The sequence below is a fragment of the Dendronephthya gigantea genome, unplaced genomic scaffold (genome assembly GCF_004324835.1).
Source record: "Dendronephthya gigantea isolate DGI-Jeju-01 unplaced genomic scaffold, DenGig_1.0 000001F, whole genome shotgun sequence".
Lineage (NCBI taxonomy): Eukaryota > Metazoa > Cnidaria > Anthozoa > Malacalcyonacea > Nephtheidae > Dendronephthya > Dendronephthya gigantea.
Window position 1 is genome coordinate 499,036 of NW_021163011.1, and position 17,911 is coordinate 516,946.

Sequence of the window (17,911 nt, forward strand, 5' to 3'; positions counted from 1 at the left end):
GATATCAAAAGAGCTCATTTCAGACATGGTGTGTCGTCCCTAAATCTCACGCAGAACTCGCCAAGAATTATGGGATAGAACCATATATCGGCCTGACAACTTCATGTGTTGAAACGACAGATAAACGATTTAATTTTGGTGAGTTTTGCAAAAGCGCCCTAGCTGAGTCTTATATTGCTTTTGCATATATTACATAATACTCGCGAAGTATTGCCAGTGGGAATCATTAATATTTTGCACCATTTTGAGGGTATAACAGTACAAATTCTCGAATATCCATTCTTAGTAGGTGCTTAAGCACGCATCGTAGCGAATATAGTTTTTCAACATACAAGCGTTGAACAGCCTTCAACTAGCGTTGAACAGCTAGCCTTCAACATGAATTAACTTGCTATTCTTTTTTGTTATGAGCAAGAGAAGCGTCAATGAAATCCATCAAAGGATTTCTTAGTAATTTGCCTATCCTATGAATATTACTTTGCTTTGCTTTGCATGACTTCTCCAGATACCAATCGAATATTATAGCTTATGTTTGAACATTTTTGAAACGAAAAATGAATCAACGTCACCTCATTCCAAGGCACGGTGACATGTTATGGAAAGATGGTAGAGAATGCCAATTGTCCTAAAGATCAGCAGTACATGGTGGTCAAGACTGCATCTTATCGTGGATTAGCTGCAGGAAAGATATGTGGCCAAAATTATGATTACAGTTGTGAGGTCGATGTGACATGTGTTGTCAAGAGAGAATGTGACCGTCAACACGAGTGCCAAATGACTGTGGATGAAAGGGTGTTCCTCGACTATGCCGATGCTTGCCCGGGATTAACAAAATATCTCTACTTCGAGTATCAGTGTGTTGATACACCAGGAGTCCATTTGTGTGGTACGTTAAGGTGGCTCGATACAGATTTCAAAAATTCCATCGTTCATCACTTTGACACGTTCAAAAAACGCATTTTTACGATTTATTCTAGTGATATTAGGGGTTTTATATATTTTGATGTTTCTACTTTTGAATCGTATTAGTTTTAGTAACAAATCGTCCGTTGTTATGGCGACATACGTGTACAAAATTCACTCCAAAATGACCAATTGCCTCGGATAGTTGGAAAAGAAGCGCGGTGACCCCCAATTTGTTTCCGTGCATTACTTTACTTGGAAGAAAAACTAACAATTAACAAAATATAAAAAAATTCTATAATGGGAAAAAAATTATCGAAAAAAATATCATTTTGCATTTTTCAAAAATGTGGCATTATAGAATTTTTTTATATTTTGCTAATTGTTAGTTTTTCTTCAAAGTAAAGTAATGCATGAAAAAAAATTGGGGGCCACCGTGCTTCTTTTCCAACTATCCGAGGCAATTGGTCATTTTGGAGTGAATTTTGTACACGTATGTCGCCATAGCAACGGACAATTTGTTACTAAAACTAATACGATTCAAAAGTAGAAACATCAAAATATATAAAAACTCCAATATCGCTGGAATAAATCATAAAAATGCGTTGTTTGAACGTGTCAAAGTGATGAACAGTGGAATTTTTGAAAACTGTATCGAGCCACCTTAAGTTTGTATGAAACGGATCTCATCATACCGTGAGGTTTTGGACACATTGCTTTGCAATGCACTTTTGAATTTTCTGTAATTATAAAGATCAATGACCATTTCGATTTCTAGAATGGCAATTTTAAAGAAGCTACACTATTCTTTAAATATTTGCGAACAAAAACACATAGCTGCCAGCCCTGCCACACTCTTTCATGAAAAGATCGAATGTTTCCAGCAAAATATTTTGGATTCAGTGTCATAAAAAGTCGCAATTAAGAATTATCAGCGTCAACCATTATTAACGATATCAGTGACGTATAGCTCGTGAGCTTCGTTCTCATAATGTCACTGAAAGTCGCGATGTATTGCTTGTGGCTTGGGAGGAAGATTTATTCAAAATAACAAAGCACTTCGTCTACAGTCTATCGCTGTCATATGAGAACTAAGATTTTGTATATATTTTCTTCGTCACCTGCACAAACAAAAACATCGCCGACTGTTGGTGATGCATGGACGTGGCTTTACGTGGCATGATAAAAGTAAAATATTTGAAGGATTAGAATTTATAAGGAGCTATACTATCAGTATCCATATCTCATCACACGATCATCATAAAATAACGCGTGATTAATGCATACTCTGATTTCATAATGGCATATTTACGTTAGCAAATAATTTTTATCTGAAAAAGTAAAAGGATATTCCGAATTTTTTTTTGCTTCTGATAATGAAAAAGCAACTCTCATTGCGACTTCATTTTCAATACAACATTCTAGCCCCAAGCGGTCCTCCATTGAACATAAGAACTACATCAAGAAGCACATCGTCGTTAACTTTCGTCTGGGACCCCCCTAAACAACGTAAGGAAAATGGTGTCATTCTCAGTTACACCGCGTGTGCTTCAGAGTCGGAGGATGGTCCTTGCTTTCAGACATTTGTAAGAGCAACAAGAAAGTGGGACGTTAGAAATTTGAATGCATCAACAAAATATTACATCCGTGTTCTTGCAAGCAATGAAGGCGGCGATGGAAACTACAGTGAAAGTAAAGGGTTTTTAACGAATGGAAGTAAGTTCAACAGGATGGTGCAATCCTTGTCATTTTGTTTGTTATGTGTTTAGGGACGTTATCACTGGGTCCAGAAACTCGTTTAATCTTTAAATTTTAAAATGCCAAAAATCTATGAGATTGTAAGTAAAACATTTCGTAACGATTCCGGTATGACTTTAGGAAATTCATCCAGTTTGGCCATGGCTATTACGGTTTCCAAAATTTGAGAATCAGGTAGATTGTTTACAAAGCATTTCACTGTTTTCCGGATCTATATTTCTTCACAGAAGCAACAATGGGGGCGACAGCGAATACAGCAAGTACACTTGCATTTTCATTAGAAATTCCTTCAAAAACCTTTCTGTAAGTTTATCAAGTTACGTGATCGTGGTCATTAGTCTTAAAACTCGCAACAATCATAAACAAAATCAGGCTATGCATGGTTGTTTAAGTGAACCGTATATATTGGTTCTGCAGGTATTTGTATGTTGTCGCTTTGAAATTGAAAGAAGGGGAAGAAATAGAATCATCAAGTACATACGAGGACAATGAACTGGTGACATATGCTGAGGCAATAAAATCTCGTCATCCAATTCCTTATATCGCTGCTGTGATACTCTTCAGCGGAGTTAATGATAACAACTTTATACTTGGTGATGGCAGTAACACAAGTGATGCTACAACGGAAAGAGGATTTGCCAAGACTGGATATTATAATGGCCCTTTAGAACCTGGATCTAGTTACAGTATTTTTCTGCGGATTTTTTTGGGTGACAAGGTATTACACTTTTTATGGGCTATCAGCTTCTACAAAAAGAACTTTTCTGATACTTTATGAACAAATAAAAATCATAGCGGTTGTTGAACATCTTTTTTAACACACATTCGCAAACAAAAATGTGATAATTACGTATTCCTAAATCCTAAGGTATTAGACTCGCATAGTTCCACATACTCACTCGCATATACTACTAGGAAGATTACTACTCGACCGATTGGAGTGCTTCTTCAAAGACCAGTGAATATGCAGGTATTAACTTTTAAACTGGCTATATTTTAATTTTTTGATGAGGATAAAAAAGATATAAAGATCTATGACTGTATATGAAAAATCTATCTTATCTTATGTTATTATATGCCTAAATGCCCAATTTGTTCCTTCTCAGGTGGACCTCGTGTGTTATTAAACATGTCAAACGGCAAAGTAACTGCGAAACAAGGTGATCTTGTCAATCTGCTGTGCTCTGTTCAAGGCGAACCTCCGATTACTTTCCAATGGGAGAAAGACAAGAAGGCGCTAGACAGTTTTTTCGAAAGTCACGAGTCCATAAGCAGTTCTTTTCTTGTTGTACCAGTAAAAGATCAGACAGGTTTTGGAAAATACATTTGTCATATTCGCGATCGATTTCATACTGCTAATCACACAATCTGGATCAACAAACTTGAAAGTACAAGTACTGTCTGTACTGACGTAGTCTCAGGTATCTCAAAATCATTATAACAGCCGAATGGACCTTTGCGCATTAATGAGACAAATTTGTGGGATAGTGTTCGAGTCTTACTTTTAAACATGCATGCGCTTTGAGAAAAATTATTAGACATCTTTTAATCTAAGTAAACGTTTCGATAATTTAGACAGTTTATTAATGGTAGTGTCCGAAGGAAAAACTAAATTTACACTGCATGTTTATACATCGTTGCATTCAACAATAACATAATGTTTTTACTATTGGAGAAGGTTTGTCAGTCTTAAATAAAGTAGTTATTTGATATCTCCTTTTATTCGAATAATTATCAATTGTCCTATGTCAGACGCGACCGAAATTGAAAAGGAGTCAATAAAAGTGATTTTCAGACATGCTTTCCCAATACCCCATAAGTTAGGATCATCTATTTAAACCAGCAACCGAAATGTAATCAGTCTCAACTCTATCCGTACGAAACCTAAAATTAATCATGCATGAATAAAAAATGGTACGATTATAAAAATGAACCGATAAAAATTAATTAGTACAGATGAAACTTGACTAGCTATTGGGGAACCAAAGTTTTAGCCGTAGCAATTTTTCTAGTACCGCAGGGGCGGACTGGCGTATACATGCATGATTTACCAGGAAAACTAAAAAGGGGGCGCCATTTTTAGTTCTATAACTTGAGCAACAGTTGTTGAAAATGCGTGTGCTGCCATGTTGCGTTTAAATTTGACCGCTACAATGTTGAGTTTCAAACTGTTACATGAATTAGATCAGATTATCTTTCCTGTGTTTTACTTCAATCATTTCTTCCATAATTTTCTCCAAAATGGGGTGCCAAACAGCGTGTAAATCAGGGGCGCGCATCGAGAAATTTACCGGTATCCCTGTGGGCCAGTCCGCCCCTGCTGTACTGTATACCAAAAATTGAGCAAAGTGAAAATGGGGCTTGAATCCTGCATGAATGCACGGCACACAAAAAACTTTACCGAAATATATTTCATATAGTTACATTAAACCACGTACACAAGCAGGATATCTAAAATTACCGCGAAAACGGAAAAAAACCCGTTATTCATGGAGTTAAGACATGAGATTTATTTATTTACTTATTTACCAACACTTCTGATCAGATAAAGTAATTCTATTTGTGAAACTCGAATGACCGTGCTGAATAATTATCTTTTATACAGGTGAAGAAAATACTAAAGTGAACCTCGTTGGAATTACAGTGCTTGCAGTTCTCCTCACAATATCCCTTATCGTACATGCCTGCTTTGCGCATCAATATCGTCGTCTTAAATTGGCAAGCGCGAATGCGAGTTTGGAGAACGAAAACAAAGATAGAAATTCGCAAGATTGCAAAAATCGTGAAAAAAATGACGAGAATTATGAACCTGTGGTGGTTGGAGCATCGCCTTATACAGTTCCTGAAATCACCGGTGATGGAGAATATGACGATCATGTGTATAGTCATCTAAATGAAGTTCAGAATGACTACGAAAATCAAAAGGAAACTGGAATGTAATAAATTTGCATTTTAAATAACGTATACGTATAAGACAACTTATTTTTGTAAGACAGGTTAGTTCGGGATAGAAAGGTTTCTTAATAATTAAGCATGCAATTACACTGACTGACTGAATACATAACGCGAACACAAAGATGCTAAAAATATGTATATGCATGAAGATATATAATTATAGAAACACAATGACCTTGATTTTTTTAGTTTAAAATAACTGCACTTTGTGAAACTTTAAATGCCTTGATACGAAGGGACGTTTGTAATAAAGTGATAAATTGGGTATATAATTTGATGACAAAACTAAAGAATTATTTCTCCCACACTTAACGTAGAGTTGAGTATGGAGTTAGATAGGGGACAAAATGTTAAATATCGAAGACCACTAATAATATCGAGTGACGCTAATTTTGATATTGAGCACCGTTTCATGATGTCGAGGCACGCTTCATATTGTCGAGTTGAGCATTACGGTACCATCTGAACTGCGGCATTATATCAGAATACAACTTTTACTTCATGTTGGGAATGTTCATATATAAATTTCACAGGACAACAAACATTCCCAATTTCCATTTATATCATTATGTGATGCACTCTCGACCACGGATTGCTATCATCAGCTGAGGCAATCCACGCGCTATCTTTTTCGCCGTCTATCGGCTCCAATCTCAACCGGGCATTTCTAGCCCGTGACGTTTCACTTTTCTCTGATGACGACGATAACTGAGGGTTGACCATCAAGGTTTCCAGACCAAGTGGAATTAGGCGGACACAGTATGGCACGAAATCGTCGTTATTATTGCCGTACGACAGCGTGAACTTGTCCACAAAGTATGCACTACCTGGACTACACTTTGTGTTCCAATGCCAATAATTTTAGCATTGGCTAAGAAACAACTTTAATTGAGCCATAATTCACGGTTGGATGATAATGCGATCCAAACTTTGACAAATGAAACCAAAATTTCATATTATGTGAAACTAGCACTTCATATGTAAAGTTTCACTTTTCACATGTAAAAACTAATAAACGTCATACACGGTACAAATTATTTGATTGGAGACAAAAATTTAATGTACGAATCGTTTTACATATATAGGAAAACTTCATTAAAAAATTAAAATTCATATGTGAAAGTAGCAATTCATATTATGAAATTTATTTTTCACATGTGAACGTAAAATTTCATATCATATCTAAATAATTTCATATGTGAAACTAAAATTTCATATGTGAAACCAAAATTTCATATGTGAAACTAGCCTTTCATATACTGAAATTTACTTTTCACATGTGAAAATAAACGTCATACACAATTTAAATTATTTCATTGGAGAAGCCAAAAATTTCATGTATGAATTGTTTTTTTACATATAGGAAAACTAATATTAAAAAAAAAATTCATATATGAAAGTCACCTTTCTCATGTAAAAATCAAATTTCATATATGAAGTTTTTCATTTCATATATATGAAAATGTTCATTTCATATATGAAACTCCTATTTCATATATAGAAATGTTATGTGAAATTTTTGTAAGGGTTGGTAGCAAGGGGAAATTCAGTAAGTAACAAAATTAATTTAATAATGCCAATAGATTATTTGTGAGGTTTTCAACAAAGGTAGCAAGGAAATTTAATTACCTCCCTGACTCCCTCGATCCTATTATACTGATCGATCATCCATGAAGAAAAAACTCGTAGAAATAAAAGTGGACACGGTTTTATAAACGTCGTAGATTGTGTGCAGGAGTGTGGGTGATTAAATAGAGCCAAATATACGCTGGCAAACAGACGGATCGCCAGTCGTACTCCTTGGGAACAATTCACGCTGCGTGATGGTATCAGTGTGATATTAATAAAGGCAAAATTCGCTGTGAAAAGAGTATTTTTCGAAGCTGAATTTAACTGATGCAAACCTGTTTTATAGTTAACGCGTGGCCGTGGCTCAACACGAGAAACCCTCGACATACGACTCTCGAATTAAGAGTCTCAAATATAGGTGTCAGAGTGTCACTGTTTCAGTCCATATATAACACTAACAGGATACAGACTCTGATTCTTTAAAAGAAATATGCTCTTTTGAATCTAGACTGTGATGGGAGCAGTGTTTTGATTTCGTTATTATTTATTGGTCAGGGGCCGGTTGTATCAAGCCCTAAGCGGTGGTTAAGTTCAAAATAGAAAGCAAGTCTATCGTTTTACTCAACAAGCAAACAAAATGTTTTTAACCTTAATACAAAGATACTGTTTACAACTACATATTTAGTGCATAATATTCAAGTTCACTCATTCAATATAGAGATGTAAGAGCGTTATTTAATTTTGACTTATCCACCGTTTAAGCTAAACGGGCTTGATACAACCAGTCCCTGTTGTTCACGTTATCATACTAGAAGAACCGAGAAACAAAAGCGAATTTTCAATAACGATTTCTTCGAAAAATCCTTGGCAGACTGGCCCAGACTATTCGTTTCTTTCGCTTTTCAATGTGAAGAAAGTTTCTAAAGCAAAGTAAGATTATTCTGATTTTTACGTTTGTGCGAAAATCAATATTACACAATTAAAAAAAATTGGAAGGGAAAGTCTGGCCCTTTTTACGAATACTGCACATCAACCTGCACGAAACTTTAATCCTTTTTCGCGTATTTTCTTTGCAAAATGCAAGCAACGATCTTGTGTCTAAATTATAGGCAATATTCTTCCACAATTCCTTAACTTCTTTGCCAGATGTATTTTTCAAAAATTCTACATGATTTATGTTTATGCAGAAATTCGTCCAAATTAATTCTACTCTACCCTTTATAAGTGATGAAATCATTGAAATGATTATAAAAAGACGAAGGTTGGAATAATGGAAGTTCTTTCTTTAACGAATGCCAATTGCAGTACCAAAGGCATCTTTCCAGCGATCACTTGAGGTGTACGTGCCACATCCTCCAAAATGAATCTCGGTAAGGAAAAAGAAGTTGTTGGGCATCTGACGGTGACCGTAAGAGGGAATTCCAGTGTTACGCCAGTCTACTGCGACACCACGTTGTTCATAAACAAGGTTTCCACTATGATAACTGTTAATGCGACTTTCGCGATGGTTGGGGAAGAACGCAAAATATGAGTTTGGATTAGCGTCACAGTTTCTGAAAGCCACATTTCTGCCATTGGATCTAAAGCAAGATTTTTGATAAATGGAGATTAGAAGAGTTTAGTTATCCTCAGTGCATGGTAGGGCCTATATATATATATATATATATATATATATATATATATATATATATATATATATATATATATATATATATATATACATGCATTTCGCTTTCGTGTTGCTAGTTCGTAATTAAAGATATGACATATATACCTAAATCCTAGCTCTAGTGTGTCTTAAATTAAATATAATTAAATCTCAAGTGATGATTGTTTTAAGATGTAGCTGTGAAATGAGTAACATGTCCATGATACCTGAATCCTTGAAAACTCTTGGCTTTCGCAATGGATGCAGGTAATATACCAAGATAGATATAATCACCCAGACCAGAGTTCAGCGGACGTTTATAGCCTGCAAAGTTATGCATCCGTACCCCGATTTGTTGTCTGGAGTAGCCTGGAAGTTGGGTTATGAGGGTGAATGGTTGTAGGCCATCTTTTCTTTGAAAACGAAGAAGGACTTTTGACTTGTCCTTGAAAATTTGTTTTATCAGGCTTGGGAGCTTGAATCGCCTAACAGCCTCACGCGGTATGAAGGTATATCCCCCACCATATTTTGCCATCTCGCAGTAGACTGTGATCACCGTGTTATCCACCAAAATGTCATAAAGACCGCTCAGTGCATGGGGTGCGCTTCTTTTTATTTCAAGACATGATCGTTTGTAGGTTGTTGAAGTCACTCCAGGGCTTAGTGTTGCCTTCAAAATGAAATAGATTTCAAAAATCCTGACAGTTTGTACTTTTGCTTCTTTTATAATGATTTGAAATAGATCATACTTGCATTGGTTACCGGAGGCTACTTACCATGAACGCACCAGATACATTGAGTAACAAGAGAAACAAGGCAAGACGATTCATGCTGAAAAAGAGAAACGAACGTCTATATATACGTGTGGAGCGCTTATACCGCATCATGTAGGCCTACCCGCGATATTTACGTGCAGTGTAGTGATTTGAATATGGTCAGCAGAAAAACAGGAACTATTACCAGTATCGCCAGTTTGATTGAATTTATTCCCCTAAACCAATATTAAGGCCTATTTAGACTACACGATAAGTTGCATGCAATTTAATTCTGAGGAATGCAAAAGAGTGCCTATATTCCACAATCTATATATATTCAATTTTGTTCAGGTTAAGGTGTTTGTTAAAGTGACACATGCATGCATTTGTACGTGTGTTCGTACGTATATATATATATATATATATATATATATATATATATATATATACATATATATATATATATATATATATATTATAATATATATATATATATGTCGCAATGCATGCAAAACCTTTCGAAGTTTATCTCATTTAGTGGCAGGCACCTGCATGTGTTGATTTCTTCAAATCTTCAGGTTCAATTAATATATAATTGTTCGTATAAGTTAGCTTATCATACCTGCTGGATGGAGTTTTCTGAGTTTTTCTTCTCATCAGATGAATGTGGTCTGCATTTAGATCAACCTGGACTCAATATGCGAGCAGAACAGAGAACACGGGCACTTTAATGCTTTCTCGAAGAAAGTCTATAATTACTTCCAACTTCCAAGCAAGTTAACAAAGGATATTTGTCTAGACGACATTGAAATAAATTATTTCTTTATATAATTAACTTCCTTGTCACTCATTCTAAAAGTTAATGAAAGAAGTTGAAGAAGAAAGGAAGATGAAGTAGATACCAATTTAGGATGATATATTAAAGAAAATTTATTTTGCCTGCTAGGCCACGAACATTCAACGTATTTTCAACGTTCTGATGTGCAAATTAATTTAAAATTGAGATGTTTCTACGTTAATTATGGGTCAGGTGTTCTACTCACTAGCCTTCATACAGGATGTTTCAAAGAAAGAAAGGCCTTCGTAGAGGATGTCCCATGGCCACTTAAGAACCGGCAAATATTTATTACATATTGAGCTTAACAAAAACCCTTTTATGCAAAGCTTTTTATCAAAGACCTTTTCATGCAAAGCGCGCCAACAAAAAATTTTTTATGTCTTGATGACACAAAATAACAAAATAGCTGCGGTGGAAGAAGCCATGCATGAGTTTATGAAGAAATATTAATTATATAGTTGCGCTAATACTTGCGATATTTTGCCTCCTATATAGGCCTCAAAAATTCAATGTATTTTCAACTTTCTAATGTGCAATGCAATGTTTCTACAGTAAGTTAAGGGTCAGGTTTTCTACTCACTAGCCTTCCTACAGGATGTTTCAAAGAAAGAAAGGCCTTCGTACAGGATGTCCCATGGCACCCACTTAAGAAGCCGCAAATATTTATTACGTATTGAGCTTAACAAAAACTCTTTTATGCATGCAAAGCTTTTTATCAAAGACCTTTTCATGCAAAGCGCGCCAACAAAAACTTTTTTTATGTCGTGATGACACAAAATAACAAAATAGCTGCGGTGGGAGGAGCCTCTGAGTTTATGAAGAAATATTAGTTAGTTGCGTAAATAGTTGCGATATTTTGCCTCCTTTTGCCAACTTTCTAATGTGCAATGAAATGTTTTTACAGTAAGTTAAGGGTCAGGTGTTCTACTCACTGGCCTTCATATACAGGATGTTCCAAAGAAAGAAAGGCCTTCAGAGAGGATGTCCAATAGCCACTGAATTAACGTAAAGAAAAAAAAAATTATGTATTGAGCGTAACAAAAACTCTTTTATGCTAAGCTTTTTAATCAAAGACCTTTTCATGCAAAGCTTTCTAACAAAAACTTTTTTTATGTTTTCAGATGACACAAAATAACAAATTGAAATAAAGGTGTGTTAAAAGTTGTTGGTCAAATACCACAATCTTCCACCGCTAGCTGGGTGTTATTGTTTTTGAACATTCATATTGGCGAACATACTTAAAAGCAATAAATTCAGTTTTCTTTAGTTTTGAATTCAATTGATTTCGAAAATTTTTTTTTTATATTTTGTGATAATTTCTTGCTGCCATGAAACAAGAGAGGTTTCACTAAAAAGTCAAATACCTACCCTTTTGTACCAGGTAAAGATTGAAGTTGCCATGAAGACTAACTGATAACTACTATATTGTCTTAAATTATAGATGTCTCAAATGGACGACTTGCGATTTTGACTAATTTCTTACCTCAGCGATAAAAAGTACATTTTCTGAAAGAGCTTACTAAAATTAGTAAAACTGCCAAGTTTGGCTGCGAATTGTTGTAAATTACGGAAAATATACCCATGCGAAGTTCACGAATTTTGTATACTTTTGTATATTACGGCCAGAAGTGTGAAACTAATTTGGTTGCACATTTCCGCACGTAATACAAAAGTATACAAAATTAATACTCCAACTTCGCATGGCTATATTTTCCGTATTTTAGAAAATTTCGCAGCCAAACTTTGCATTTGCACTAATTTAAGTATGATCTTTCCAGCTGTGATGATTTATTTTCTTCTAGTTACTTCGATAAAAAATTAGTCAAAAGTGCAAGTCGTCTATTCAGGAAGTTAAAAATCTGATATACTCTATATTTGGCCCAAAATCAGAACAGAAGGTATGGCGACATTTAGCTAAATGCTATACCATGCAAATTGTTTTTGATATAAATATTCCATGTTCGGGTAAGCGGGCACATGACGTTTACAACTTCCTATATACTAGAAATACGTGCATGCAGCAACCCCTCGCTAATTCAAACCAAGGCAAGGGCGCTTTTCTTAATACGGTAAAAACGGCCAGAACGGTCCTGTTGTATTTCAGTACAGACAGTCTGTCATGCAAATTACTGGTATTTTACAATTTAGAGTGTTTTTAATAACAAATCTGCATGTTTATCGTTATTTACATATGCCTAGTACAGGAAATATATATATTTTTAACGAAATACTCTACTTCAGCACAACTTCGATTCAAAATGACCTGCATGTCATGACCTGACCATTTTGGCCGCCTAATATAGAAAGCGCCCGAAGTACACAATTTCCTGAGCTAAACTGACCTAAACCGCTTATAATTTTTATTATGAAATGACTCAAAACTCAAATCAGTCCATACTATATTTTATCGAGTATGTTATGGCTAATGCTTCCATCATTCGGTACAAAAATGATCATAAAGCTATAGTGAAACATTGCATGGTCGTTCAATTTTTCCATGGCGGCAAAGCCAGCAATTAAGTAATGGTTTAAAATTGAAGTTCGGTGACAAGGCTTGGTGACATGTTAAGGAAAGATGGTAGAGAATGCCAATTGTCCTTAAGGTCAGCACTTCATGGAAGTCAAGACTGCATCTTACCGTGATTAGCTGCCGGAAAGATATGCGGCCAAAATGACGATTACATGCAGTCGTGAGCTTGATGATTGTGGATGTATGAGGGTCATCGACTATGCCGATGCTAGTCGATGACCGGGATTAACAAAAGTCTCTACTTCGGTCTTCGAATATCCATGCTTTGATGCACTTTACATTTTTTGTCATTATAAAAATTAATGACCATTTAAATTTCTAGAATGGTAATTTTAAAGAAGCTATACACCTACATACAACTTAAATATTTGCAAACAAAAACACACAGCTGCCAAACTGTTTCATGAAAAAATCAAATTATGTGTGTCATCATAAATGGCGAACATCATTATGAGTTCAATATCAGTTACTTCCTTGTCGTGATTTTAAATTGTCAAATGTTTCCAGCAAAATATTTTGGATTCATTGTGATAAAAAGTCGCAATTAAAGTGCCTATATCACTTGTGGGATCTTAACGGATTTGAATAGAGCTTGAAAAATTAGTTTATAAGTTCTACAACCCTTTTTGATATAATTAAATAGTTTCGGAAACATTTACATCTAAACATGAGGATTTACCTAAATTTCCGTCGTGCTCGGGGGCCTGGGACTCAGGAACCGAGTTCTTGTCAAACATATTATAATCAATTGTAATTTTACTTCGATCTTCCAAAAACGTAAAATATTTTGAGAAAAACTCGCCCAGTTGCTACAGCCATACACAACGCACCGTTCCCGCATTTTTTTCTTGAAAAGCGCAAACTATATTGCCAGTGAAACTCTTCATGCTTACATTATAAAAGACGGCGTGTTCGCAAATCTTTCCTGAGTCCCAGTCCCCCCAACCGACGTATTTTCGAAACTATTTAATTATATCAAAAAAGGTTGTAGAACTTATAAACTAATTTTTCAAGCTCTATTCAAATCCGTAAAGATCCCACAAGTGATATAGGCACTTTAAGCACAATTAGCGTTTACCTATCATAACGATATCAGTGAAGTCTAGCTCGGTAAGCTTGGTTCTTATATGTCACCGACATGTTTGTGGACGGGGCCGAAGAAAATCTATTTAAAATAACAAAGCACTTCGTTAATCAGAGACTACAGATAAGGTTACACATGAGAACTAGGATTTTGTATTTTTTCTTCGCCACCTGCAAAAACAAATACATCGCCGACTATTGGCGATGAACGTGGCATTCTACGATTTTCCGGCGAGAAAACGATGATAAAAGTAAAATATTGGAAGATTAGACTTTAGAAGTAGCTACAATTGACCATAACGAAAAAGATGGCCGCATGTACATTTTACCAGAATGCATTGTAGGTATTAAGAATGATTGACTGAAAAAAGATGGCAAGAAAAACACATTATAATGACGTGAAATTTTAACACAGCGAAGAAAATAACTTCTTGTTTTATGCCTGTCCTTTACAAGACGTCAGTTCGCTTTTTTAAACGATTTCCGACCGCAATGGATTCTGTTGAAATGTACATCCGCCATCTTTTTTGTTATGGTCAATTGTCCCAGAATTCACTGGCTTCATCAGTAAGTAAATTGACCAGCACACGCTGCTTTTACTTTTTATCTTTATTTTAATCGCGACCAGTGTGTGTGGGGCTTTAGAAAGGAAAGTACTTCATGAGTAATATTGGAGAAATGGTCCACTGCGGAATATTATAATCAGCGATGTTTTGCGAGATGATCGGTTTTGACAATATAGCTGTACATGCACCTGTACTGTGCAAGAGTTGTATGCTTGGCAACGAGCCGTCAAACGTTGGCGAATTCGCGAGTTCGTTGCACGAGGACAAAACAAGTAATAACGTTGCCATTTCTTAGGCAAAAAAATATGTGTTTGAGGTTTTATCTTCGGTTGCGTCATTAAGACGAACAGAGGCGCCTCACCATGCAATAGCTGAAAACCTAAATATATATATATGTACTCTGTCATCATTATAAACAACTGCAAAGATAATTATGTAATATGCTGGCCTACACAGCTAGGCTAGTAATATGCCAAATGTATGCCAGTACGTAGGGGTTTAAGGTTTAATTAAGACGCATTAGCCGCGTTTTCACTTTTGTCGTACGATTTTAGGCCGGATAATTCGTGTCGAATGATTAATATTTTTCTGTCTGTTTGCTCGTGTTAACATACAGACGAACTAAATGAATAAGATGACGAACTATATCATTCTTTCGTTTGCCCAAGTTCGTCTAGACGGATGATCTGCCTCTAGTATAACTATAAATCAGGCAGTCAAAATTAAAACTCGCGGTAAATTTGAATATGAAAGGCACCAGTAATAAGTAATAACTCACCCTGCTCATGCAATTCAGATGTAATTTCTTTCGCTTGTACGACACAACACTGTTTATATGGACCGCGTTGACTGAATAAGACTATGGCCCATATTTCAACTACATATATATAGCAGCTCTAGTTGCATGCTGATGCATGCATGCAAATCCACGTTGTTTAGAAACGCAATGCGGGATGAAACTAATGAGCATTATTTATTTACCGACAGTCATATGTTAATTACCAACTCAAGCATTAAAACCTTACAATCAATTCAATTCTGTCAACTCCCACTATTTTGCACGATTGGTGAACAATGGTCAAAACAGGCTTAATGCTTAAGCTAGAGCCGCTACAGCCCGTTTGATGATCCGAATTTCAGCAATTAAATACATGGTGGAAATCTTTCACGCGGTCATTATGGCGGCATCACACCACAAGAATCTGTGGGGAATATACAAAGAAACAGCGATATTTTAGTCGTGTTGGTTCGTTTACACCTCTCAACCAACAATAACCAACAACAACTAAGGCACTTTGATTTGCTTGTGTGCCAAAGCAGCTCATATAAGCGGAGAATGAACATTACAGACATTTCGAAGGGAGCAAACGACTCTTTCGAGTTGGAAGAAGAACCGTCACTCGCAGTCAGTTTGTTTTTGAGCGAGACAGAAATCACCTGCTTAATATTTTTTCTCGTGTTCTTCGGGTTAACGGGATTCATACAGAATCTCGTGGTGATTTTGTCAATTAGCCTGACGGATGGTTTCTTGGACGCCCCCGCGAACATCTTCGTCCTGAGCCTGGCTTGTGCGGACATTTTGGTCTGCGGCGTTTCCGCCCCGCTGTTGATCTACAATTGCTACAACTGGATTTTTACCACTTTCGTAACCCTTAGCAAGTTCATTGTTGTGGCGACAACAGGAAGCGTGTTTCTCATGACGGTAAACTGCTTCATCTCGACTATCAGGCCTTTGAAGTATTCAAGAATTATGACACATAGACGTGCCGTGGCTATGGTCGTGATGATCTGGTGCATTGCTATCCTGGTGTCGGTATTAGCGATTATCGGCTTAAGCTATAATATAAAATCCATCGTCCACATTACGCGCTATTTTCTGATTTTCTACGTTACCTCGTCGTCCGTAATGTACCTCTACATGTACTCTCTGGCGAGAAAACATCGAAAAGAGTTAAGGAAGCTGAAGTACGCCGTTGCGGGTCACATCCAGAAGTTTTCCAACGAATTCAGAGCATTGCGTTCGTTGTTTATGGTGGCGGGAAGTTTCGCAGTGTGTTGGCTGCCGATGACGATTGGATTTTTCTTCACGAACAATAAAACCCAGCCGGAAAAGTTCTATCGCACCTTCTGTTTTACAGCTCCGTTGGCTGTGATAAACTCGATCCTCGACCCGACCATTTACTATTACAGAAGCAAGGGATTCAGACTTTCGTTGAAAACACTCTGGAAGCGCTTTCAACACCAAGTATGGTCACTGAGAGGATGGTGCTGAACTCGGAACGTTTACAGTTTTTTTCATTGATATAATATTGATGACATAAAGACCATTACCCATTGACGTTGCAATGTGCTTTTCACAGAATTCCCACCAGTGCATGCATATTATGTGATTTGTTTTGACACAGGATCCCTTTAATTAACAAAACGAAAGCGAGCAAAACGAAACAAGACCATTATTCGACGCCTTATCGAAAAATTAGGTTTATTGTATGCATGAAAAGTTTATCAGAGACAGGATACTTAATTAACTTGCATAAGCTACACTATTGTATACGCTGCTTTTTCAAAACAGGCATGAATTTTCAGTACCTTAATTTTTACATGCCCTGATAAGAATTTTTTCAGCAATTAGCTTATTTTTTCATTGTAGGATTTAAAATCTTCGGGTAAATAATATTCTGTAATAATAGATTGGAATTTGTTTCAAAACTTGTCCTTTTTTGGCTTTGTGTATAGACTATAATATAATTTACTGAAATATTTTATCTTTTCCTTTAAATTTTTATTGTGAATTGAAAATTTTATTATTTTTTTCTATAAGGTTTTTAAAATTTCATTTTTAAATTTAAGTTTACAATATTCAATTGAAAAAATTAAAGATCCATAAAATCGATAAAATTAATAATTCTTCATAATAGAAAGATGGCGGCGAGGCGTTCAAAAATATAATTCTTATCACCGTATCCTAATATGTGTCACAATCATTAGTATCGGTGCCTTTCACGAACTTTTGTGTCTGCATGATGTTTTCTGTGAAATATATAAAATTTACAAGAAAAAGAGCATGTTGTCACAATCTGTCCGTTCGCAGCAACAGTAACGTTTGCCATGTTGTGTATATATAGCTATATAATTGGAACTTTAAGTTTAACAATTTTAAATATTATTGTTTTTTTGCTTTCTACCCCTGTCTAGAGAAAAATCCAAAGCAATTCCAGATATTCAGTTTTGGAAAGGTGTGCTGCTGTTTTCACTATTGATATACGTGTGTTTTCTAGCACAGCTTTATCGCTGTGTAATGGAACA

At 35.8% G+C, this 17,911-nt stretch overlaps 3 protein-coding genes across 5 annotated transcripts; 2 read left to right on the forward strand and 1 right to left on the reverse strand.

Annotated features, from left to right (window-relative positions):
- Positions 1-5,714, forward strand: LOC114528043. The gene is made up of 8 exons (XM_028549641.1): positions 1-138; positions 581-886; positions 2,329-2,619; positions 2,889-2,964; positions 3,079-3,379; positions 3,577-3,631; positions 3,768-4,082; positions 5,267-5,714. Exons 2-8 carry the CDS (start codon positions 604-606, stop codon positions 5,599-5,601), a joined length of 1,656 nt encoding a protein of 551 aa, XP_028405442.1. The 5' UTR covers positions 1-138; positions 581-603; the 3' UTR covers positions 5,602-5,714.
- Positions 5,715-8,320: 2,606 nt separating this feature from the next.
- LOC114528657 lies at positions 8,321-15,544 on the reverse strand. Of its 3 annotated transcripts, XM_028550340.1 has the most exons (6): positions 15,384-15,544; positions 14,035-14,121; positions 10,211-11,421; positions 9,610-9,664; positions 9,061-9,503; positions 8,321-8,765 (listed from the first exon to the last, which is right to left on the reverse strand). In XM_028550340.1, the coding sequence occupies exons 3-6, from the start codon at positions 10,243-10,245 to the stop codon at positions 8,471-8,473; spliced, it is 828 nt and encodes a 275-aa protein (XP_028406141.1). In that variant the 5' UTR covers positions 10,246-11,421; positions 14,035-14,121; positions 15,384-15,544; the 3' UTR covers positions 8,321-8,470. The 3 variants fall into 3 exon arrangements, with proteins under 3 accessions (XP_028406141.1, XP_028406133.1, XP_028406150.1); XM_028550332.1 differs by having other exon boundaries at positions 14,035-15,544; XM_028550349.1 differs by lacking the exons at positions 14,035-14,121; positions 15,384-15,544 and having other exon boundaries at positions 10,211-10,383; positions 11,359-11,931.
- A 126-nt stretch (positions 15,545-15,670) lies between these two features.
- On the forward strand, positions 15,671-17,263 carry LOC114528578 (cannabinoid receptor 1-like). The gene has a single exon (XM_028550246.1). It carries the CDS (start codon positions 15,942-15,944, stop codon positions 16,875-16,877), a length of 936 nt encoding a protein of 311 aa, XP_028406047.1. The 5' UTR covers positions 15,671-15,941; the 3' UTR covers positions 16,878-17,263.
- Positions 17,264-17,911: the final 648 nt, after the last annotated feature.